Source organism: Rattus norvegicus, chromosome 7 (assembly GCF_021556685.1).
Source record: "Rattus norvegicus strain SHRSP/BbbUtx chromosome 7, alternate assembly SHRSP_T2T, whole genome shotgun sequence".
Lineage (NCBI taxonomy): Eukaryota > Metazoa > Chordata > Mammalia > Rodentia > Muridae > Rattus > Rattus norvegicus.
Window position 1 is genome coordinate 35,137,815 of NC_141540.1, and position 25,996 is coordinate 35,163,810.

General features: G+C 45.3%; 1 protein-coding gene across 16 annotated transcripts in view; it reads left to right on the forward strand.

The window, feature by feature from the left end:
- Anks1b (ankyrin repeat and sterile alpha motif domain containing 1B) overlaps positions 1–25,996 on the forward strand; it is a 1,165,946-nt gene that overhangs the window by 1,125,362 nt on the left and 14,588 nt on the right. For 11 of the 16 annotated variants that reach the window (NM_001414940.1, NM_001271371.3, XM_087557137.1 and 8 more), the window contains 3 exons: positions 7,305–7,316; positions 8,440–8,526; positions 15,758–15,895. In NM_001414940.1, the coding sequence (NP_001401869.1) occupies positions 7,305–7,316; positions 8,440–8,526; positions 15,758–15,895 (237 nt within the window). The remainder of the gene's footprint in view (positions 1–7,304; positions 7,317–8,439; positions 8,527–15,757; positions 15,896–25,996) is intronic. The other 5 variants (XM_087557132.1, XM_087557136.1, XM_087557133.1 and 2 more) reach the window with 1 other exon arrangement.

A 25,996-nucleotide genomic window follows, 5' to 3' on the forward strand; every position in this document is an offset into this window, starting at 1 on the left:
AAGCAACATGTCATTGCAAAGAATTCTTTGTTATGTGCTCCCAAAGCAGAGAACAGAAGGAAGAAGTGAAAACAACTAATTTTTACCACCCAGAAGTGGTAAGCATCCTCCTGCTGACACCTTGTTCACGTGTGATCCTTCAGAGTAATTACTCAGGCCTCCTGGGCATTACTCCTTCGCTAAAACCTGGAAATGTTCTGTACCTGTTGTTTTACGGTCTATTTTAAACCGCAGTTATATTTGGGATTTTTTTTAAAAAGTATTTCAGTAACTCTTCATCCTCAGTATCATTTCTGGTGCTTAATTACAATATCCCAATCCATAGTTAAAACAATCTCTCAGCCAATTCCCTTGATTAGTGTGTCCAGTTCCAATTTAAAAAAAAAAAATTATAACCAGGAGTCTTTGCAAGTGCTGATTAGTTCCCTAAAATAAGTCACTAAATGTAGAACAGCTAAGCCAAAGGGCATACCCGTTTCGGAACTTTGCAGAACGATTGCCAAAATGCCTTCTAAACACTCACATGCTGTGAGGGACCATAGCCACTGGTGTCTCTCAGCATCAGGTGCTTACTGTCTTGGACACGCCCCGCCCCTCTGACCCGGGACCTCATGAGAGGCGGGGCATCTTCAGCAAGCCGCCTAGTCTTACCAACATCTATTCTGCCTGTAACTCTAGCATCTCTTTATTTCATGTGAAGAATGTTTTCAGCTCTCAGGGCCCTCTGGAAACCATGAAAGGATTAAATAATCCTTGCTAATTGCTCTCAAGACTAAGAGCTGCAGCTAAACGCTAATGGCAGATTTGGGGGGGGGGGGTGGCAGAAATCACTTGTCAAATGCGCTTTGATAAACTAGCTCCTCAGAATGAACGCGGGGTGCCGCGCAGCTGGGTTTACCCGCACAGCGTCAGAGAGCCGCGCTGACAGTGACTCTCAATCAAATTGATCAACTGCGTCTTTAGAGCAGTCGAGCTTAAAGTGTGGGCCCCGGATGCAGAGTCAGCAGCATCTGGGAATTCGTTAGAATTGCAAATGTGCAGGCCCCAGCCCACTTTCCCCGAGCCTCTGGGTTCGGAGTGCCCTCCCACCCCACGCCCCCCCCCACCCCCCCCCCCGTAATCAGTCATTTACGGAATCCATGATACTGTCGCAGCATTCAGATACACTCCATAGGGGAGAACCACTGCCATGGTCCCCAGGACATCCCGCTGAGGATCCTGTGTAGGTCAGCTGTTCTGGGTAGATACCTGATGTCACTGTGCTTGGAGATTGGCCAGACCTAGGACAAAGTTAGAGGGCATCACTTTGGGTAGCGCTAGAGTTGGGCAGGACTTAAATTTTAGCTCTATAGCAGTTCGCACTTCCCGCAAGGAGATGTGTTAGGAATGGCCACGGCTCGCTTGTTCATGTCACGCAGTCATGGTTTGAGTCTCTGTTCCCTCAGCCTTTGGACTGGAGTTCTTGAGGCCACAAAAGCCATCTGAAATCATTTGGCCACGTTTCTCAGCCAAATGAAGCACTTGTTAGTGACACTTGAGAACCCAAACTATTCTTTTTTTTTTAAGAAATAGAGGGGAAAACTCCCCAGCTACCACCAGGAATCACCTTAGCCTCTTAGAGGCCCTTCCTACCTTTTCTGATACCTACTCAGGGAGCCAGGGTGAAGTTGCAGCCTTCTCCTTGAAGCTGTAAAATCACCCATCACCGAAGCTCTAACCCAGGAATCTCTTGATAGCCTCACATCACATCATCCTGGGCTTCAGGTACCACGGGTCTCATGATGGTTCTCTACAACCCCACACTGTTGTCAGCTTTTGGCTTCAGCAGCTGGGAGAGTACCCTATGAAAGGACTATACCATCTACTTTTGACCTTAAAAATAATGGCAACTCCTTAGGGATAAACCTGGGCCTGTCTACAAGTGGTTACAGAGGAAAGAGTCAAGGCAGCTGTGGTTGGCCTTCTAGATTCTTCCAGGAAAGCAGAACCCATGAAATTCCAAGCATTGACACAAGGTGGAGAAATAAATGTGTCAGCATGTGAGGTTCAAGAAGTCTTTCCTCAGAAAGCAACCTCAGCACTCAGTTTTACAGGCCAAGGGTTATTTCTGAATAAATATTCCAAGGTCTGCTTCCCATACCTGACTCACCCCGAAGCCTAACTGGTTTTGCTGCGTAAACCCTGAGTCTGCTTCCTATAATGTTCAACCACTTAAAAGTCACTGAAGGCTACAAAATAGTAATGTTAGATCTCATTTAAATATACTTGGGAAAACTGAATATCATCATTAGGCTTTGTAACTAACTACAGAAAATATTAAATGGCAAAATAGGTATGATCCAGGATGGAAATTCTAATTAGAAAGTATTCTCAGGGTAGCCAGGGAAATCTTTTCCCCAGCCTGTATTTTAGATATGCTGTGAGTAACCAGGGTATTATAAGAAAGAAGGTTGAGGGCTGAGGAGAAGGCTCAGTGGATAAAGGGCTTGCTGCCCAAGCATGAGAGCCTGAGTCTGAATCCCCAGCATCCACATAAAGGCCAGGCACATTCTGTAATCATGCAGGGAGAGGCAGAAGCAGATAGACTGTGCAAGCTCACCGTCAGTTAATTAAGCCAAAACAGTGAGCTCTAGGCTCTGTGAGAGATCTGCCTTCAAATAATAAAGAAGAACAACAGAGCAAGACACATGATGCTGATATTTGACCTCCACCTATGTGGATGAGTACACCTGCTCATTCCACACACACATATATATAAACATATATATATGCACATACATACTCAGATATGCATGCACACATGCACACTTACCATATATGCACGCATATACAAATACACACATATACAAATACATACACACATATACACACAAAACATATACACACCATATACTACATTCATGCATACATACATATACACATATGCACATACACACATATATACACAAACATACATACTACATATGCACAAACATATACATACACAAACACATATATATGCACATACATAACATAGAAATACATATGTATATGCACATACATACACATAGAAATACATACACAAACACGTACATATATGCACATACATTCCAGATATGCACACACATACACACATACCATACATGCACACATATATATACACACATACAAACACATATACACACAAAACACACACATACACATGCCACATACATACATTCATGCATATATACATACATATACACATATGCACATACATACATACACACACATACATACAAACACACATACCACATATGCACATACATATACATACATACACATAGAAACATACACATATGCATACATATACACAAACATATACACACAAACACATACACACACAAGAACATACACAAATACTACATGCACATACATACAAACACATTACACATACCATATATACACACACAAACACATACAAGGAAAGAGGGGAGGAAGGAAAGAAGGGAGAAAGGAAAAAAGGGAGGAAGAGAAAGAAGGAAGGAAGGCTTACTGAGGCTGTCTTAACTCTTTTCCCTCCTTCTGCACTGCTGAGGCACAAATTAAATGATTAAACACAAGCCCCCTCTAGCCTAGCCTGATGCCATACAACTGAATGCTTAGCCCCCCCACACACACCCCATAAGCCTCTCTACACTCATTCACACCCAGGAAAAGCCACACTCTGAGCTCGGTGAGTCCATTCCTCAGAAGGAACATGCCTAAACGGAGTTGAGTCTAAATTAAAAAGTGGAGACTACTTCTAATCCCAAGGCTCAGAAGGCTGAGGGAGGATTAGGAGCTCAGGGCTAGCCTGAGCTACAGAGAAGACACAGAGAAAGATCTAGGAGGCTGTCCCCATAGAAATATTTACAGTAAGTACTGACCTGTCCTGATCCCTGGGGGTCCCTGGAGTTCACTAGCTAGACAGGAGTAGACTAGTTGTCATGTTCAAGGCCAGTGAACAGGAACTGTGAGACCATTTCTTTTCTCTGTTGTAAGGGTCTTGGATGGGCATCTGATGGGAATTTCTAAATGCTAAGAGAAGCCACCATTGCTGCCCTCAGGTGTTCTGCCCACATTCTCCTTAAACTGTCACTAACATCATTGGTAACAGACCTTGCTTGTTATAGAGACTGGGATTAATAAATCCAATAAAAGCAGTAGAGCTTTCATGAAATCAAGTGAACGCTTGTTGGTTTTCCTGCCTCCCCAAAGACTGAATGGATTTGCCTCCTTTTTACAAGTGTTCACCTTTCATTAAAAGTTACGTAGAAAATGACTTCTTGGAAAGCTCCCATCAAAATACATGATCAGAAACTCCCCCATAAAGAGGCACGATTGTTGGCCCTTCCAGAAAACGCAATTGCCTTCTTGGTGGAACACAGTGTTGAAGATCTTCCATGGTCCCCTTGAGCTCCGTGGCTGGAGCTCAACAAGTTCAGCGTGTTCTTGTCAAGAGACTTAGCAGGGAGAGGACAGTCTGATCTCTATATTGGAATGCACAGCCACTTCCAACATTGACCCCATAGAGACTTGTTCCCAGCCTCCACACTGACACCTCGATGCTGACTTTGCCAAGGGAACAGGAATTGGAAGACCATTTGTCTTTTCTCTGCTGTGTAGGACTAGGCTGAGCATCCTACAGGGAATCTCTAAATGCTGATAGGAACCACCATTGCTGCCCTTGGCTTCTGTGACATCATCTGTGGGACATTTTCTAGCTCCATTTTTAGTCTCTTGGCCAGATCTTAAGAATTCATCTTCTGCTTGTCATGGTGTTCCAAGCCTTTATTTCCAGCACCACTCAGGAGGCTGAGGCAGGCAGATCTCTGAGTTGAGGCCAGCCTGGTCTACAGAGAGAGTTCCAGGGCAGCCAGGGGTACACAGAGAGACCTGGTCTAAAACAAATTTATCTTTTGCCTGGCATGGTGTTGTATACCTTTAGTCCCAGCCCCTGGGGGCAGAGACAGGCAAATCTCTATGAGTTCCAGGCCAGCCAGGGCTGCACAGTGAGACCTGTCTCAAAAAAAAGAATGTATCTCCCAGCCATATGTGATAGCCCACATCTATACACTTAACACTCAGAAGGCTGAGGCAGGAGGATAACTAGTTCAAAGCCAGCCTGGACTGTACAGTAAAGCCTGTCCTAAAAATGGTGGGTGTTGGGGTTCATCTTCCCCTTCGGGTGTGGTCCTTTTTAACCCTCACTGCACCCTAAGACACCCCACCTGCTTCTATCCCTGCGGTCACACTTCCAACATCTGAGTTTCGCCTCTTACTTCTTCCTAATTAGCAAGCTGGCCATGTAAAGGCATCTCTGTGTGTCTTTGCAAACGCATGCTTCCCTCTGGCATTGCTGTCTCTGCTAATGGCTGCTTCATATGTGGTGCTTCATACTCACACTCATTCACTTGCTATGACATCACAGAGAGCCTCTCGACTCTTCGCCCTTCGTTGTGGGGCTCCCCATTATCCACACTTCTACTTCGATCCATATAGAGTCTGCCTTTTAGATTTTATGTCCTTCACCCTCCGTCTTCGATACATCTTTCTTACATCACTTCCGACTTAACAGCTTCTGATGGGTCTGATCTTAGCCAGGAAGTCCCGCCTTCCAAATCTACTACATGACCCTGCTTTCCTAACAGCTACCTCACCCACCATAAAGTTCTCATTTACCGGTGTATGTGACTTTGCTCTTAGAACAGCCCCCCTTTCTCTTCCTTTTGCCACTCCGATGACTCTACCTCCACAGCCCGTGCCCCCTGGTAGGTAATCAGGCTTGATGAATGAACGGCTTTATTAATACCTGCCTTACCCTTTCATTGAAGGTGAACCCTTCCATGCTTGCTATTCCAGAAGTATTCTGTTCCCATTGCCACTGCTGCGTGTGTCAGCCTTGTGGCTGTACCTTATGTCCAACTCAGAATGTGTGCTGTGTGAGTGGAGATGTGCTCCTATGGTACGCTGCCCTTCCTCCCAGAAGGCATCTTGCCCAGCCCTGTTTCCCACTTAGCCTTGGCAAGGCGCTCAGTCACTCAGGTGGCAATTCGAGCAGTGGCATTCACTTACAGTTTTACATCCCTGAATTGAACCCCGAGCTTTTCCAGCGACTAGTGCAGGGGGCTGCCCAAAATAACCACCCAACTGCCGAACAAATAACAAATGGGTCTTCTTACTACTCAATAAAATACTGGTATTTTCATCTTAATGTAGCGATAGATTGTTTCAGGTTACAAATAGGTCTGGCCAGGGAAAAAATACTCATAGCAAGAGATGAGGGAGGTGATTGGCTGAGATCCACTGTTACGCTTCACAAAGAGTTCTTCACACTCAGTCCAGTCAACAGCCTGTGGTGCCCTCGCCTTCTCTGTTCATGAGTCCAGCCACTGCTTTGCCCAAACCAGCACATAGCACGTGCTCTCTTCTAGTCTTGCCTTTCGATTTGTCCTGCACATTTTCCAGAAGCGGTTAGGAAAAACATTCAGAACATCAAAGCATATAATGTTATATTCCATTTTTCTAGAATGACTTGTTTTCCGGCAGTTGCAAGAGAAAAAAAATTCGCAAGTCTAGGTAATTTTAAAACTAGTTAAAAAATCACTTCAAGAGAACCTCTCTTTATTGCCTGGGATCAATACATTTCAAATAATATTCTTAGTGAGTAAATTCCTTCTTCTCTGAAACAGTATGGCAGTGCTCACAGAAGATGCTGTGTCAGGACAACGAGGACAGTGTAAAAGACCTCTTGGGAGGATGGTGGGGTCCAAGGAGACCTCTTCCAGGGTCAAAAAACAAAAAAAAAAGACCTGGATCTCAAAAAAAAAAAAGACCTCTGGGGGGCGGGGGGAACGGCCAAACAAGAGATGCAATCAGTGAGTTTCAGTCACCCATTAAGAAGCCCTTTTTTAATTCCGGTCACATTTTGGAAATTTTTAAATGGAGCGACATAAATTTTAAAAGTTCCCGTCCTTTCCGGAGTCCCCCAATGTAGCGGTCTGGCTGTCTAAGGCTCATAGTCCTAAGGCTCTGCTGCTGCTCTGTAAACAGGAAGTTGAGATAACAGAGAAAGGGAAACAGAGGCAGGGCCATTGAGAGCTCGCAGCAGTTTCTGAAGTAACGGTCTCATGGCCTCGGCTTCCATCTATGAAGCCTGCTCTCTTTCTGTGGCTCCCTTTACTTTTTTAATGAACTTACGCGGTTCGGCGAACTGTTGAAACGGTTGCTTTTCTTTCTCACACCCTCTCATGTGTTTTCTTTCCTATTCTATCCCTACCTGGCTTGTGTGAAAAATACATCAGGCTAACTGTCAGGTAAGTCCGGCTGCATGTTTAACGTGATGAAGGGTATGCATGGAGGAATGTGAAGTAAACGAGACTGTTGGTGACCGGTGACAAAGGACAAGGCTGAGCAGGAAGGCGCAGACTGGTTTACCCAGAACCCTTTGCAGCTGTGTAAATGGGTGGATCCAGTGGGAACGTCCATCACGAGAGCTTAGCCTGCGGGAAGGTGGCCGAGCTATAGGATGAAGCCACTTGCCTGTCCTGTCTAGCATTTCTTTTCTTTTTTCTTTTTTTTTCTTTTTTTTTTTTTTTGGTTCTTTTTTTTTTTGGAGCTGGGGACCGAACCCAGGGCCTTGCGCTTCCTAGGTAAGCGCTCTACCACTGAGCTAAATCCCCAGCCCCTCAACATCGTTTTTTTTGTTTGTTTGTTTGTTTGTTTGTTTGTTTGGTTTTTTTGGTTCTTTTTTTTTTTTTGGAGCTGGGGACCGAACCCAGGGCCTTGCGCTTCCTAGGCAAGCGCTCTACCGCTGAGCTAAATCCCCAGCCCCTAGCATTTCTTTTTTTCTGTGACTCTGAATGAGGGCTGCTCCTAGACGTTATAGAGCAGTATGAGATCCTATGTGGTCTGTGTGATGCCGCTATAAATATTATATCCGCTTCTGGGATTTGGCCAGGATCAAGGAAAAATTTTCAGGGATGTATTTTAAATCCCTGTTCTGATTCCACATCTGAACATTCATTCCTTGTGCCTTGACAAAGAATGGAAGTTAGGAGGAGGAAGGAACAGCAGTGCCATATATTTTGTTGCTGCCGAAATGCACGGTTGGTGATGTTGGTGTTCAAGAATGTGGTTTAAGTCTTCGTAAGGAATCAGACAGAGTTCACTGACCTCCTGCTGATGTTGAGGGAAAGGGGAATTCTATTACTGTGATTAGGGTCAATAGATACTTGGTAAGCCCAAAGCATAGCTAATGACAAGAGAGACAGCCATTTAAATCTGATAGTGGGGTGTGTGTGTGTGTGTGTGTGTGTGTGTGTGTGTGTTAGCGTCAGTTCGTTTTTATCTTTCTAGAGGAAAAAGAAAAAAAAACAATGTGTTTCAGTTGCTATGCAACAACACACTGTTCTAACAGCGTTCTAATTTTAATTTCAGAAGTCTACGGAGCAAATGAAGAAAGTCCCCACTATCATTCTTTCTGTCTCATATAAAGGAGTCAAATTTATTGATGCGGCAAATAAGGTAGGTGCCCAACCTCTCTTTGGCCCAAGTTGCTGACATAGTCCTGAGTGTGGGAATATAAAATCCCGGCACAACCCGTTTTGCCACTCCCCCCCCTTATGCTTCCCGCTCAGTCTATGGCTGCAAATGCACACACGCGTATCCACTTACACACAGAGAAAGGCATGATTCATTTGGGGTCTTGATGTAGGATTGTTATACATATTTTGTGCTTACACTTCACAGTGTCCTCTCTAGTACATGGGGATCACTTAACAGTCGTGTCCCTTTGGAGCTAGAGGACACTGAGACAAATTGCTTAATAAAGGTAGAGGGTCCTTCCTTCACCAGAAGAATGAGAATAGATAAAGGGTGAGGATGTGGGTCTTTGTGTTGTCATATATACATATGTATGTATGGTATGTATGTATGTATGTATGTATGTATGTATGTATATTCTTGCCTTTTGAAACTACACTTGATCTTAGCCAAAAGTCAGGAAGTGGTTGCCCCCTCTTTGGCTACAGGTCGTGAATACCTGATGAAGGGGGGCACACCCTGACTTTTTGTATTCTACAGCTGCCTTTCATTCCCAGCTACTGGAATGAAGAGAGTTGCTACTGTTTGTTTTCTTTACAGACTCAATCAGAAAAGCAGCTGGGGACGCACTGTGTCCTTGTGTTCACAGTGGGAATGCTTGGCAGCTCTGAGGTCAAATGTGGCCAAGTGGGTTGCGTTTGACTTTATAAGGTCGTCTTAGAATTCCCTTCTGAGCCAAGACCACAGTATCCTACTGGTAACCTAGAAAGCTTAGGTGTGGCCACTGTCAGGGTTGGAAAAGCTGACTGGCTTCTCACAAAACCCTAAAGGTCTGTTGGAGTGTTTCACTCTCCTGTCCTTTCAACCAATAAAGGGAAAGATGGGGTGATGACCATTTGTAAGTAGTGTTTGTCTTCTGCATCGGTCACCCTGATCTTGCCCCCAGACACACTCCATTTTGAAGAAACAGAATGGAGAGTCATGAAACCAGTCAACTTCAGCAGTGGTGACAGGGAGCCAAAGCAACCAGATTTCGACATCAGGGGAAGTCCCATGAATGGTGACCCTTTTGTGTCTGTAACCTTGAGCATCTGAATCAAACCTTCAGAAATTTTCCTAATTTTCTAAAAAAATCTTGCATTGGCAGTTGGATAAGCCCAAGTTCCCCCAAATATGCGATGTAAAATAACCTCTGAGTCTGGGGGAAGGTTCTAGAACTGAGATAGAAAGCCTGTAACAGCATTGTCGTGATGGCTGACAGTAATCAGAGTAATATTAAGTACATTATCTTTAATGATGGCTCAGCTGTGCAGTGTCTCGTTGGCTGTTATTATGTCAGATTACAGTTGCAGAGACTCAAATCAGAACAACCCTTGATTGGCTTTTCTATTTCTTAGACAATTTAGTTCCTGGTACTTAAAATTGCCTTATCCTTAAATCGGAGTTGTTTAAAGAGTTCTTCAGTTGGAATGTTTCATTGAAGGTATCATTGCTATTTAGTCTACCCAGTATGAAAGGAAGATATTTTAGTTAGGGTTCTCATTGCTGTAAAGAGACACCAAGACAACTCTTATAAGGACTACATTTAATTGGGGCTGGATTACAGGTTCAGAGGTTCAGTCCATCATCATCAAGGCAGGAGCATGGCAGTGTCCAGGCCGATGTGGTGTTGGAGGAGACGAAAGTTCCACATCTTGATACAAAGACAGACAGGAAAAGACTGTCTTTCACATGGTTAAAAGGAGGGTCTCAAAGCCCACCCCCATAATGACACATTTCTTCCAACAAGGCCGCACCTTCTAAGAGTGCCACTCCCTGGACCAAGCATATTCAAACCACCACAGGCTGCTTTTGTACTTGGACCCTCTACCACCACACACATACACATAGACAAACACACACATATACACACACACATACACACACATATACAAACAAACACACACATACACACACATACACACACATATACAAACACACCCATACACACACACATAAACACACACACACGTACACACACACACATATATACAAACACACACACACATACACAAGCACACACACACACACACACACACACACATACACACACACACACACCTCACCCCCAAATCTGAAGCATCTGTGTCTTTCTATTGAATTTGAAAAACTCGCAGATCAGTGTTGAGTTTGACACTCCCTGAACTGGGTTGGATTTGGTCCATTTCTAAACATGAGCCATTTGCTATTAGAAGTTGCTATAGCCTAAAGGGTCATGTCTGTCATTCAGTGGTGTCATAACCCACCTGCGTCTACACAGACGTCTGTCCTCTCTGACCAGACCCCCACCATCAGAACAATGAGGGAGGCTTAGCTGGGTCTGCTGCCATTTGCAGACACACAGAGGGCTTTAGACTCCATGCCTCTTGACCGTTCCTCTTGAGAGACTTTGACTCAGTTGACAGTGACAGTTGTGTAGACGCCTGACAACCTCTTTGAAAGCATCAGTACAGGAAAAAAAATATGTGCAGAAGATAATTTTGTGTAAATAAAGACCCTGAATAAGGACATCCTGAGTACCTTTCATGTCCTTGCATTATGGCCTGTGACCCACTTTCAGGTTCATGAGTAAAGGCACAGTATGTCTGGTGGCAGTGTCTGGTGTCTATGACCATCACAACACAGACCTGGCACTCTAAAGAGCTGGAGGACGTTTACTTCAACTGGCTATATAACTGCTCCTCCCCAACATGGCACTATTGAAAGAGACGGGGTGACTCAAGGGGATAGTCTAACAGTTACTGTGTGAGAAGCCTGAAGTAGAGATTGGTCAAGGAGATAGAAACAAGTCTAAGGCTCCATTAAGAGCCGTGGAGCATGGCCAAGGCTGAGGGCCAGCCTCAGAAGACTTGAAGAATGTGCCAGAAGGGACAGAGGTGAACTCATGTGCTACTTTCTAAATCCCTTGGATTGTCCCCCCACTGGGACATACCGTCTTGGTGGCCCACTTTGCTCTGAAGGTGAAGCAGAGCAAAATAGGTAGAAGTGTATGTGAGGACCTTGTCATGTCAGGTCCTAGTGGCCATAGAGCCTGTGCTGACACACACACCTTAGTGTGCGTCCAATGTACTTGACTCTTCACCATGTGTTCCTTTGCCTTCCGCTGGGACAATGGACAGAGTCGTTCAATCCACACAGATACACTATCCTTTGACGAATGTCTGCCCACAGACATGGCCTGTTTGTCATGAACTTTTCCGCTGCCTAACCTAATACTTCTTCTATTACTCCAAGGCTACCTTCTACCAATTAGTTTAAAGAACAATGGGTAATTAATTATATGTTAATTACCCTTCCTTTCCTATTAGCCCCCATTAGGGAATGCAAAAGATGAACCAATGAGGCATTTCTTTTCTAGTCAATAAAGAGATAGCTCTGAGTTCAGAGGGAAGGGCCAGATGCCTAGTTATAAACACATAGAAGCATTGCCTAGCAACTTAGGAGACTAATCACTAAGTCTGACTTAGGAAGGAAGGAGCAAAGGACATCTTGCATTGGAAATGAAGCTTGGAATATATTTAGTCCTAGAATGTTTTAGAGAAATTACATCTGCTTTCATAGATCAGCAGCCCAGAGTCACCCCCTGCAGGGGACCTGGCTGCAAGGACTCCAGCTATTTGTTTATTGACCTTTCTTGAGATTAGCAGGGTCTTCCAAGAGGAGACCTGAAATCCAGGAATGACAAAAGCCCAGATCGCATTGACCCTCCCATGCTTTCTCTCCTCAGCCTTCCCTGCGATTGCACTAGAAAAAAATATCAGAGTGGAATCTTTTTCACTTTAGTTTGTGTTTTTTTTTTTCTCCCTTTGAATGCCAACTTCCAACATGGCAATAAGTACTCATTGTTTTTCATAGCACGCACTTCTCATAAGCAGCTGGGAGTCCCGTGAGACCACAGTTGGTGCGCAGTGCAGTCTTCAGAATGGGACACCTGTGCGTGGGCATCTCTGGCTCTCTCCGAGCACTGCCTGCATCCTGGTCCTTCTCTAGGGGGAACATCTCAGTCCCTTGATACAAAAGAGTCTAGCCTAAGGAAGAGGTCAGGAGGAGCTCTCTGCTGCAGGGTGACGGTGAAGGGTGTGACGAGGGGCAGACTCCTAGGCTGCATCCCTTTGGCACCTCACACCCTTCTTCGAATCATCATATTAAGTGGCTGGACCAAACAATTTATTTTGTTCCGTATCCACCAGGCCAGAGACATCTATACCTGTTTCTCTACTCAATGAGAGGTGGCAGTCAGGCAGAAGTTGACAGCCGTAAAGTTGTCAAACCCTACCCAAAGGAGAGTAGATGAGGCCCTCCCCAGCCCTTCTCATGAGCTTTTGTCAAACTCTGTCTTCCTTAGAACAAACACTCTTAGACATGAATGCTAACAACATACAAAGAGTCCGGTCTTACATGGAGCTACGGACAGTACCTTAGGATACCATCACTCATGTTAACGTCACCTTTTAATGTATGGAGTAGCCAGAAACTGATGCCTGGCTGAAGTGAGAAAAGTGCTCTCTTCTTTGAGTCTTCTCCAAAGAGTGAGTTGACCATCCAGTCTCCACACAATCATAGAGCAGCTGCAGAGTCCTTGGCTCCGTTCCGTGGAGAGAGAACTGGCCTCCCTATCCTCAAAAGTGAGAGAGGCAGCATCTTCACTCAGACATCCCAGTTCTCACCATGGCCTACCAAGGATACAAAGGTCTGTGAATATATTCCTGCCTGACTGTAGGCTACCTCAATAGCAGTTCTTTCCTCCTAGCGGAGACATTCTCAACAGCAAGGAAAGATGATGTCTGTACGATACAAGCATCACAGATACCTCGAAGAAGCACGAAAGCCAACACTGAGCCTGGGATGTGCTTCAGTGACACAGCATCAGCCAAGCATGTGAGGCATACACAGGGCTCCATTCTCCATGCTAGGCCTGGCCTCTCAGGGACAAGAAGGGAAAGGCCTCCAGAAAAGTCCTAGGAGGGTTTAGATCAGAGAGGAAGACAGAGCACCGGAGAGCCAGCTTCCCTGCTTCGTGGTTTTGCGCAGAACCGCAACACTGTGGAAATGAATTGTCAGAGCCAGGAGATCGAGTGCAGCAAACCCCAAAGCGCACTTGTAACATCTCCCTAAGGCTGACAAAGGTCTTCAAGGATGCAAATGGCAGCTTAAAGACAGAGCCAGTACTCACCGGCTGGTTGTAGCTCCTGGGCAGGTGTTTTAGCTATTTGACTCGGTGTTCTGACAAAATGCAAGATAGAAGCAAGATGGAGAGAGGGTTTGTCTTGGCTCAGGTTTAGGTGCCGGCAGGCAGGCCACAGGGACCATCCCTTGAGGCAGCTGGTCACATTGCAAACACAGTAAGGATATGTTACACCCAACTCCATCTCTCCCTTTCAGTCAGTCTAGGAACGGACCCATGGATTGGTGCCGCCCACAGTGGGCAAGCGTTCCCCCGCCTCAATGCACAGTAATCAGAATAACCCCCACAAGCATGCCCAGAAACACTTATCCCAAGTGGACGTAGATCCCATCACTAACTAGATTGACAACACTAACCATCACATCAGGTGAAGCCACTCAGCACAGACTTCTGGAGTCCAGCAACCCCAATCCAGTGATAGCCAAGGCTCCCCGCACCTGGGAACACAGCACCTTCAAAGGCTATGCAGACCATAAAATTCCTTCTGAAGACTCACCGGTTCCTAATTTAGTGCTCTGTTTAAAGAAGTGCTACCTGAATGTAGGAAGAAGAGCGTGACTCTGGATACTGAAGCTATTCGGCAGTAGAATGTTACTTGTTTATGGTTTCCAATTTCAATTTGAGTTATTTTTGACAGAGCAGCTGCACACAGTGTCAGCATTCGAGGCCACGGAGAAGAATGTCTTAATTTAATTGTCTTCTATGTGTTAATTCTGTAATTGCTTTCCGACCACAGAGCTTGGTAGAGTGAGGGACGTGAAGTACTCGCGGAGGGTGCTAGCAGGGAAGGACATTTTGTAAGTGTTTTTAAGCATTGATGAGCAGACTCAGAACATTGTATTGCCAACGGGTTCTTTAAGATATGCAATTAGAAAGTAATTAGGGTAACTGAAGCATTGGGGGGGGGGGGTTCATATTTGTGACAACCGCAAAAGACATGTGAGAAATTATAAGATTAAAAGGAAGATTGTGTTATTACAGGGCTTTTTAAATACATCTGCGTTATCAAAAGAGATTTCCAGCAGGTTTTGCAGCAAAAGATGACATCCTCCGGTTACTTGTCCAGTGCCGCAGGACAATGGCACTGAACTGTTCCCTCCCAACAGTTATTTTCAAAGGCTAGGAGGGAGAGGACACAAGAGATGCAGTCCTATCAAAACAGAGAGGAGGGAGGATGAAAAGCAGTACAGTGAGCTCAAAAGCCTGTCAGCTCTCCGGAAGAAACCTCAGCCCCCTTCACACCTCCCCTGTGTGAGGCACACACCTGCAAGAGAGCGGCAGAGGTCCACGCTCACGTGCAGGCACACGCACCATTATTCTGTCGTGGGTCTAGTGAGAACAGAGATATCCTACCCATAGATCCTGGCATCCACCCGAAACCCGAATATCCCATTGCATGTTCCCCTGGTCTGCAGTCACAGGGCCTCCTGAGAAGTTGAGGAGAGAGGCTTCCCCCCTCCTGCTTGGTTCTGAAGCCTCCCTCACTGTGGGACCACTTGTCTAACCCAACCAAAGTCCCCGGGTTCCATCCCAGCACCAAAGAGTGACAAACACAGACTCGAAGGGTCAAGGCAGCCTCCTTCGGTCACAGCTCCCCTCACGCGTGCAGGCGACAGATAATCGCTCCTACACAGGATTAGCAGCGGGCGACCCCGCATCTACAGCTGGACATGGGAACCAGAAATGGAAAAATGCTTAGTAATTTCTATCACCCAGGCCGCTTCCACGCGTAGCGTCTGTCGAGAGCCGCTGACCCGGAATATGGCTATCTTAGGTTGTTTATTATTATCATTGATTATTATTAAGTGTGAAAATGTTCCTTCTGGACCTGGCGTCATACATTTACCCACGGACAGCGCATTGAATCACTTTGACTATGGCCAGTCTAGAACCTTCTAGAGAAAAGAAAAGCGACAGATTACCTGTCCTGTTTCTAACATGCGTTGATTCTCAGTGGGAAGCAGTGATCATTTGTGTCGTTTCTTCTAGAACATAATTGCCGAGCATGAAATTCGTAATATCTCTTGTGCTGCCCAGGACCCAGAAGACCTCTCAACCTTTGCTTATATCACAAAAGATCTGAAGTCCAACCACCACTACTGTCACGTGTTTACTGCCTTTGATGTGGTGAGTTCCCCCCCTCTTGGATGGATGGGTGGATGGATGAATGGATGGATGGATGGATGGATCAGTTTGCTCAGGCTGCCAAGAGAAAACATCGCAATCTACGTTGTCTAACCATCAGAAATTTACTCCCCGTGTTTTTCGAGGCCACAAATCCATGACCAAAGTTACAGTAGGCCTGGTTTCTTCTCAGTCCACTCTCCCTCCAACATAACTGTAAACAGTCGCTTTCTCATCAGGTCGTGTCTGTGGTCTTCCTTGTGTCCAGATTCTCTCCTTCTTTCAAGGACAACAGTCAGCCTGGACTAGAGCCCGCACTAATAACCTGTGTTGTTAACTCGGTCTTCTGCAAGGCTCTGTCTGCCAATCCCATCACACCAGAGGTACTAGAGATTAGATCTCCAAACAGGATTTTCGAAGCGATCCCAACTCAACCCATAAAGCCATAAAGAAGTATTTTTAGCAGGCTTAGCTCGCTTGAGTTTCCCATTCGGTCAGTCTCCCATTCAAGTTCGAACTCTATACCTTTCTGATTTCTCAGCAGTCGATACTCAAGTCTCACCTTCTCTTTTCCGATCTGAGAAATACAGTAAGACCAAGCTTCTTGTCCCTTCATTATCTCTGCATGCTTCTCCTGTGGCCATTTCTAAGTATTAGGCACGATAAATACATTTACCTCTGTAATATTCAGCTTTCTTTATTGAGTTTAGATACTGTACAAATAACAGTGGGGAGCCCCAAAGTGTGGCCCGTATGTTCTTTTCAGAGTAAGTCTTAAAACGACTTCCCTGAGGCGTGGCGCCATGCATAGCCGTATTTGTCATTAGGCCTGGAAACTGGGTTATTACGGCCTTCAAAAATGAAAACAAAATTAAATTTAAACAAAAATGTAACAATGCATGTCCCCTTAGGATAGGCCCACCCTCAAGATGACACGAGTCGCCCAACTCTAGCAATGAGATAGAATCCTGGCCCATCCTGCAGTTTAAGCAGGTAGAACAGGTGTGGCTGTGAGCCCCAAATAACTTAGAATCGGAAGAATGTGAAAGGCCACTTTATGTGATTTTTTTTCTTCCCCGCTCCCTGGATTTTTTTAAATAAATAGATTTGGAGAATTAAACATAAATCAGTGTAACACGTTTTAGGAAATCCAGGATGGTTCGGTGTGGTGGGTACAAGAATGTTCTGGGGTTGGGGATTTAGCTCAGTGGTAGAGCACTTGCCTAGGAAGCACAAGGCCCTGGGTTCGGTCCCCAGCTCCGAAAAAAAAGAACCAAAAAAAAAAAAAAAAAAAAGAATGTTCTAAGGCATTTCTTCCACCTCTAACAGACCCCACAGACCAAGTCCAGCCATGTTGCAAATCTGCACCATGCTAGGGACCATCATCCAGGCTACACTTAACAACCTTGGTGTCTTGTTGTGCGTCACTCAGTCCTGTAGGTCTTGGTGACTGAAAATTGGAAAGGATGCATGTGGGCTTTTAAAATACCCTCTCTGGTTGAGGAGAGGTGAGGAGAATAATACAAAACCGGTGTGTGGTGGGGACCGCAAAGCAAAACTCTGCAAGGTTGCTTTAAGTATCTCTAAATTCAACCGTTTGCACAGACTTAAAGCTCTGATTAAAGTCATTCCATTTGGGACTCGTAGGACATGCAATATTGCATTGTTGATGCCAAGAATGTACGTGTAACCTGCCCTTCTTGGGAAACTCCATTGTTTCTCTAGAACAGTCAGATCTCATTCTTTCCGCAAGGAGTTTGGTTTTCATGGCGAACTTTCCTCTCTGAGAGCAAGACAGGTGGTACAGAAAGAACAGGCAGATTCCGGTTCACCCCAGCCCAGCTTCCTCCCTGTTTCCCGACCTTAGACTTTTTGGAGTCCCAATTTCCTGATGAATAGAATGGAGACCAGGGTTTACGTCCCATGCTTTTTCATCAAGATTGAAGGAGCGTGTGTAGAACTCCTCACAAATAAAGGAGTTAGGCGTTGGCTGGCTCCTCTCCCACCTCCTCCCTGCTGACTGATATCAGCCAACAGCTTGTCCCTTTCCTGCTAAAGGATGAGCTCGGCCTCCCGTATACATTACTTCCCCTCTGCTGCTGGAAAAACAGACACAAATGAGACCTGCAGTAGAAAACTGGGCGGAGCATCCTAGCTCACCAGACCTCAGGGCCCCTCAGCTGCTTCAATCACCTCATGTTACTGTCCCAGGCTTCTCCAGCCTTTCCCCCAAGAGATGCATCACTTTCAAAAAAAAAAAAAAAAGAGCTGCATTGTTAAGATTGTATATGATTTCTAAAACCAGCACCTGTGGACATTTGACCCCACGGTGACACCCCAACCAGGCGCTCAATCAGAAGGACAGGTGGGGGTCGGGGGATAAGGACTGTTTAGTTCTATGATCAGTGTGTCTTGATAAATTTGGAGGACCTGTGGCCCAACTGCTACAGCTTTTTTATCTACCATCCAGATGTTTGACTTAACATAGACACCCAGAAGCTGGGCTTTCTTGGATCTGCTCCAAAGGACTTTTTTTTTTTTTTTCGTTTTACACAAATCTGGCTTTTTAATCTCCTCGAAGTGAACAAAGTTTGTCCAACTTCGAAAATAGTAACAGGGGCCATCAGCCTTCCCCTGGACCCCTGAGCAATTCTGAGACACAGCAGCTTTGCTTGGGGGGAAGAAAAGGTTTCTCTGTGTCTCTATATAGGACAATTCCATATTCCAGTCTGGATCTTAAGGCTTTACAATTCATTTAGGGCAGTCCCCTGAGTTACCCGAGATGACAAAAGAGAGCAACAAATTCCGGGTAACACTGCAAGTGCATATTTAACCTTCTAGGTGGTCTGAATGAGTGGTTGTTTTCCAGCTTAAGGTTACAGCCCTTTGACCTTGTAGACCTTTGATGGGCAGCACACTTTACGTACTATTATAGCATACGGTCTGGTTTTATCTGCCTTCAAGAAGACCTCAGTGATGTGTAGGAACTGGAACCTTTCCCATAGAAACCCTGTGGCCTCAGAGGAGAGCACACAGCTTTCCTATGAAAACTAGACCGAATCGTCCACAGTTTGTTTCCCACGCACTGTGGTGCACTGGACGCATGCAGATTGGAGCAAGGAGTGGCCTGTGCTCTTTCCCAGGCTTCCCTGGTCCTGGAGAGCACTTCACAGCAGTGGCCTGTGTGGTTTGGAGAATGTTAGGTTAGGTGATTGCCCAACCTCTTTCCATCCGAATTCACATGGACACTAAATTTACCCTTTAGTATTTTCACTTTCCAGTGATATGGAGGTAGAAATGAAGAGAATGGAGGAAAACAATTGAGGGTTATAGATCAGCTGCTTTTGTCGTTGATCTGATTTAAAACACTGCTTAGGGGATGAAGGGTCCCCCTCTGCTCACAGCGCGTTGTGGCAGAGAAAAGACGGCATCCAGAACATGAGGCAGCTGGTCCCACGGCATCCGCCATCAGGAATCACAGAGCGGTGTGTGCTGTTCTTAGCCCCTTTCTCTCCACGTTCAGGGTGAGTGTTCCCTCCTCAGTTAAAGCTATCCAGAAACAACCTCATAGAGTCAACCCAGAGGCCTGTCTCCTCACGTGGTTCTAAATTCAACTGAGAGCAAAGACTAATCACTGCTGTTTAAGTTACTTTGCTCCTGTGGGTCAGCACCACCAAACCCACGCTGTGTTTTAGAGTCTGTGTCCACAGTGTTGTGGGATCTGATTTCTGTTCATCCCACACTGACTGGCACGTCTCAATCTCTGTAGATCGGCTTTCCTAGGCTCCAGCTGAGCCGTGACATCATACAAAGAGGAGCAGCAGGGTTAGGCTAGGAAAGGAGGGTGTGTTTGACAACAAGAAGTCTGAGACTTACAAATATATTTAGCCTTATTTCCTTATCTCATAACCTCCATGAGTGATGGGGAACTCTAAGTAAGATTGTAGCCATGAACAACGCAAGCTGCAGTCAGTCATTGTCCTGAGGAGGCTCCCGGGCATAGGCAACACAATACTACCAAGGGACTTTGGAGGCTCGTCTTCTCTCATTCAGTCAGTAGTGAGCTAGTATGGGTAGGTTAGACTGGAAATATGTTGATGCATCCATTCCCTATGGGAGGGAGTATCCGTTGCGCTTTAAAAATCTGGGAAGGACTTCAGTAGTTTTAAATGGTAAACACTTCCCTTTTTTGTCAGACTGGGCATTGAACTCTGATCCTTGTGCATGCTAAGTAGGCACTCTACCACTGAGCTATCAACTCAGCTCTTTACAGAAGAAAGAAAGAAAGAAACAAAGAAACAAAGAAAGAAACAAGGAAAGAAACAAAGAAAGAAACAAGGAAAGAAACAAAGAAAGAAGCAAAGAAAGAAGCAAAGAAAGAAAGAAAGAAAGAAAGAAAGAAAGGAAAGCATTAGAAAGCTTTACCTTTTCTGCTAGACCAACAGGTTCTCAGCCTGTGGCTTTTGACCCCTGAGGGTGGGAGGGGGGGTCTAACGACCCTTTCACAGGGATCAAATATCATATATCCCCTGCATATGAGATATTTACATTATGACTTATAGCAGTAGCAAAATTACAATTATGAAGTAGCAATGAAAATTTTATAGTCGGGGTCACCACAACATGAAGAACTGTATTAAAGGGCCAAAGTATTAGGAAGGGCGAGAAGCACTGGGCTAGAACCTCGCTAATTCTTAGTTGTCTGTAAAGAGCACATTTTCATGCTCTGGTATGTTTATTTATGCTTATTCTTCTCTTATTTGTAATTCTTCAGTTCTGTGCTCTTCTGTGTTCAAACTGTGGTAGGGCCGAGATTGGCTTGGGACTCTGTAGGTAATGTTGAAGCCCTGTTGCTGGAAATCAGCACCTGTGGGAGATGGAGCTCCCTCTTCCCTGGGATTTTGTGGCCAGATGTGAACCGTGAAAGGATCTAAACTAAAAGGAATACAAATCACAATATTCAGAAAACACAGTCAGCCAGCTGTGGAGTGGCATGCAATTCTGTTTCACCGTCAGTAGATGCCAAGGGGAGCTAACACACTGCAGTCAGCCACACAGTGACCAGGAATCAGGTGCACCAGGAATGTGTAGAAAAGAGTTGTGTTGTGAGACCAAACACACGCTCACCACAGATGAGTAGGACCTATGTCAGCACGCAACTTGGAGCGTGATGAGTTCACTTCCTAATTTTCTCAGCCATTCTTACATTCCCTAAGCCCTCTACTAGAGTACAAGATGGTCTCTGTGGAATCGAGATTCCCGGGGAAGGGGGTGGGGGAAGCTTCCACTGCCACTACAAGGTGTGAAATCCACAAAGAAATCCTGATCCTTTGTGAGTTGACCACTGACAAGGGAACTAACATTATTTATGGGTATAGGCATTCTTCTTGGTCTGTTTCTCATTTTCTCTAACCGAAAGCGGCTCCAGTCTACTTGACTCTGACGCTGTGAAAAATAAATGGCACTAGATGAAGACATGAACATACAGAGAGCTGCCAAGACCGTACTGTGATGAGTCCTCTGGCTACTCTCAGACAGACAGGCTGGAGTCGCCACCTTCATTGAGAGGAGACCCTGTTCTATCCAGACAGTTGACTTTGGGCCGAAAGTTGAGATGTATAGGAATTGTCCTTGATTGAATTTTTTTTTTAAAGTAGCATTTCAAGCCCTGTGGTCCTTTCATACCAATGCTTCCCACAAAAACAAAAACAAAGCAAAACCATGGCTGGATTAACACTTCTGTGGGTCTCTGAAAATCACCCGATCCATAAACCAAAGGTGGGTGGATACCCAGAGATCAATATTATTTTCTCCTGTCCTTCTTGTAAAGGGTGGTATAGTAAATCAGTCTCGTGTTTGGACAGTTAGAAAGTAGGCATTTTGGATTTTTCTCGCAGACTGCTTCACTGAGTTTATATGTGTCCAGGAATCTATCCTGGGACAGGCTAGTTCAAAAGCCTGTGTGGACTGGCAAGCCCACTGACATTCACGGCTCTTCTGTAAAATGATACAGTACTTGTATATGCTATTTGCATATATATAGTATCACGCACTCTTTATATCATCATATAATATCAGTGCTATGCAAATGCTTCCCTCGGTATATTGTTTGGGAAGAAAAGAGTCCATACATATTCCAAGACATGAAAACGCAGTCTTTCCTACCCATCCAGAATCACTAACAGCTAATTCCATCTAGGCACCCTTCCAAAATAACTGAGTAGCAATGACATTTAAGGGTGTGGCCTTTGGGTCCAGCTTAGATCATGTCTATGGTTGTGGTCTTTGCAGTCAGATAGACCACATTTAGGGGTGTAGCCTTTGCCGTTTTGGATCTAAAATTGGTCTCTAGCTCCATAATTTGAGCAAGAATATCTTGTTTCCCTTGTCTATAACATAGAGATATCAGTAGTGCCCGTGTCAGAATTCAATGAGGCACCACATGCCTACCTTACAATGCAATGTTTCCAGTAAGTCATAGCTGCTAAGGATGTGGAGAACAGGAGGGACAGCTGTAATACGACATTCTTGCCATCGGTCCCTTGGTTAAGATTTATGTCTCAGGCTTTGGTTTTCAGCATACCTTTAGTGTTTCTTTTATTCCACATCTGAGAGAAAAAGTAAAATCTTATACAAACGCGCACCTATATTTATTGTGTGCCTGCCGTGAGCCACATACAGGTCCCTGCTCTCGAAGCACTGCAGATCTCGTTGGGTTATAAACAAATAATTACACTAAAATTATATCCCTGTCATCATGAGGTTGTCCCAGTGCCCAGCAGGATGGGGTCTCCCAGAGGAGAGGTACTTGGCTGGTAGCTGAAACATTTACTTTGTGAGAACATGTGGGAAGTTTGGAGGCATTGACACCGCATTAATTCACTTCAGAAGGATGAGCCTCGGGCCTTAGGCGGGCATCTGCAATACGCAGCCTGCCGTTCGTTCCTCAAGCTCTGTATCCATGGCTTTCACCAGCCACAGATCAAAGATGCTCTGAAAAGAATTGACTCTGTACTCAGCATGGATCAACTTGTTTTCCTTGTCATTAGCCCCTAACCGGTATTGTACAGTGAGGTATTTGGATAGAATATACATTTGCTTAGTATTTCAAGTCATCTAGAGGTGGCATAGAGTCATCTAGGGGTATTCCCAGGTGTTGTACAGTTACCACCCCATTGTGTATGAAACACTTGAGCATCCTCAGTTCAGTCCAAATACAGACAGATGGCTGTACTGAGTTTACTCGGTCAAGGAAGTGGGCACCTGGACTTGACAAAGATTCTCAAGAGCAAGCCTCTTGGGCTTGCCTTGAATTTGGCGAGAGCCCCATTTCTAAGGCTTCGTGAGCCAGTAAAGAATTTACTATGGCTTCCTCTACACACATTGGTTGCAAGAAGATGAAATCTGGAAGGCCCATTTTCTTGCCAGGTACATCAGGGGTCTTTCATTATCCTAGGGGTCCTGTCCCCACAGGGTGGATGTGAGAAGCCACACTTGGCCAGAAACCACAGGAGGTGAATCCACGAGCTGACCCCGTGCTACTGTGTGAGGTCCCTGTGGAAAACCTGGTCTTTTACCAGGAAGCAAGTCATGACTCGGCGGGCTTGCCGAGCCTTCTATACCTGGGGTGGGGCATGACGTTAAAACCTTAATCGTTGTCGTGGGCTGCTCTACCACCTTCCCAAGTACTGTCTTTGAGGGAGGTATAATGGCATGTAAAAGCTGCTCATGATACAGCATTACATGAAAAGCAAGTTATAAAAATGTGCATAGAATATTATCCAGATTTGATATCTAAATCCACACACATAAATATTCATATACCCTATAAAGCACACGAATGTGTATACAGATATAAAGCGAAAACACAACGAAATGTAACAGCAGATGCATCCCAGCAGCGGAATTTTACAGGTGAACTTAATCTTGTTCTGTCTTCTCTGTGTCTCTGACACTGTCTACACGAACTCCTACTATAACTAGGCAAAGTAACCTCCCTTCTCTCTCAGCGTAAATTAGCTACAAAGAAAGAGTCTGCATATCGGCCAGTCGATATGTCAGTTCTGGCCCAAACAAACCTCCCGGCAGAGGAGCCCCTCCTGATCCTAAAGGCTGAAGATCATGATTAGGCGACGTGTATTAACTATAAACTATTCGGGTGGAGCTCCTAGGAGGTACTTGGGAAAATTAGCTGTGGTGAAGCTAAAGAGATGTCAATGGAGTCTGTGAATATGCCCAGAATATTCTCAGTTATTTTTGCCCCTGGACGTGGGTGGAGCAAGTTGTAGAGGAAGCTTCTCCCAGCTTTTAGAAGACAAGAATTCAAGCAAGATGGAGACAAAGAGACCCATGGTCTCTGGAGGCCACCCTGACAAGCCAGACACTTCCTCCATCCCACGGCATTTGCTCAGCATTTGCTCGTGAGGTCTTTCTGTGGGGGGAAAAAGGAGTTAAAACAACAGGATGGCCCATCTCCATCCATCTCGATCCATCTCAATCCTAAGGTACAGGTCCCTTATCTTAGGGACCTACTGCAGCTTCCTCCTTCATTTAATCCAACACCTGTTGGGTACCAACCATATACTAGACTTGCTAAGTTGAAGGGAGCAAGTACCCCTCAAGGCACCCAGTGAACTAGAGAATCAGAGCTACCGTAGGGAAAATCCTGACAAATGCCATAAAATAGCAAAGCTATGCCCAAGGGGTAAGGGACTACAAGCAAGAGACCCTGGCTTAGCCTGGGGAAACAGGAAAAGGAGACTCAGGGAGAGCCTTGAGGAGCTCACCCCTGGAGGATGTCTCCAAAGATGAGCAGTAATTCACCAAGTAATCCACAGATCGCAGACAAGAAAGGGGTACAGACTGGGTGAAAGGCTTGGGCGTTTGGGATAGTTCTGAGGAGGTGATTGCTGACAGGAAAAGCTTTTCACAGTATCAGGAATCGATGTTAGGGACTTGAGCATATTAGGCAAGGTCTCCATCACTGAGCTGCATCCCAGCATTCTCTATTTATTATTTTTAAAAACGGGGCCCCACCAGTTGCCTACACTGGCCTTGAACTCACTCCGTAGCCCAGGCAGGCCTTAAAGTTGCAATCCTCCTGCCTCAGCCTCTCTGATAGTCTAGGATTGAAGGCCTGCATCTCCGGGCCCCGCTGAAATAATAATATTTTTCAAGATGACAGCGACCCTTGGTCATTGCCTCTTGAAGCATTAACTGGAAAGTTGTTGCAGTCCCCATCTGGCCTTTGAATAGTGTCCCCGTTTAGCATGGCTTCAACTGTGCATGTCCCTCTGGGACCTCTTATCCTTTACTCATTGATTGTATCGTTATCTGACTGGGTGGAGGACTGACATCAGCTTCTCCCCAGAGAATCCTAGAGCTCCTAGCATAAAAGGAAACCAAAAAACTCCTCTTCTTCCTCATCCTCCTCCTCCTTCCCATCCTCCTCTTCCTTCTTCCTCATCTTCTAGATTTATCTTTTACTATTTTATGTGTATGAGTGTTTTGCCCACATGTAGGCCTGTACACCAAATGCATGCCTTGTGCTCGAGGCTTGAGGAGGTAATGAGCCTCCACAGGGGTGCTAGGGAATCGAACCTGCATCTTTGCAATAAAAGCTCTTAATCACCGGGCCCTCACACCTACTTCTCAGTCTGCCTCTTCAGCAACATGTCTGGTGAGCATGATAAAGATGTCATCCCCACTGTGCTTAGCAGATGCAGAAAACCTAAGGGCTTTGCTCATGGTCTACCACTGGAGCCATTGACAGCTGACCTGAGGCTAATCAGGACAGTAATTACTAGTGATGTATTTCTTATTAATTAAATAATAATTATTAATAAGTCTAGGCTCCTGCCTCCCAGGTGAAGGCACAGCCCTTGTCTTTGAATGTCTGATCCAAACACCTTCCTGGTTGCAAGGAGCCCATGCTGATCTCATGAAGGAATAGCCAGGGCTAGGGCTGTAGCTTCCAAGGCTGTGGAACCAACACATTGTTCATGATCCCAATCATGACAATGCGGCCACTGGTTTTTTAATCCTAATGGGAAGTCTAGCTAGACAGGTTGGAATTGACTTCTCCTAAAGCATGCTTCTTCTCTC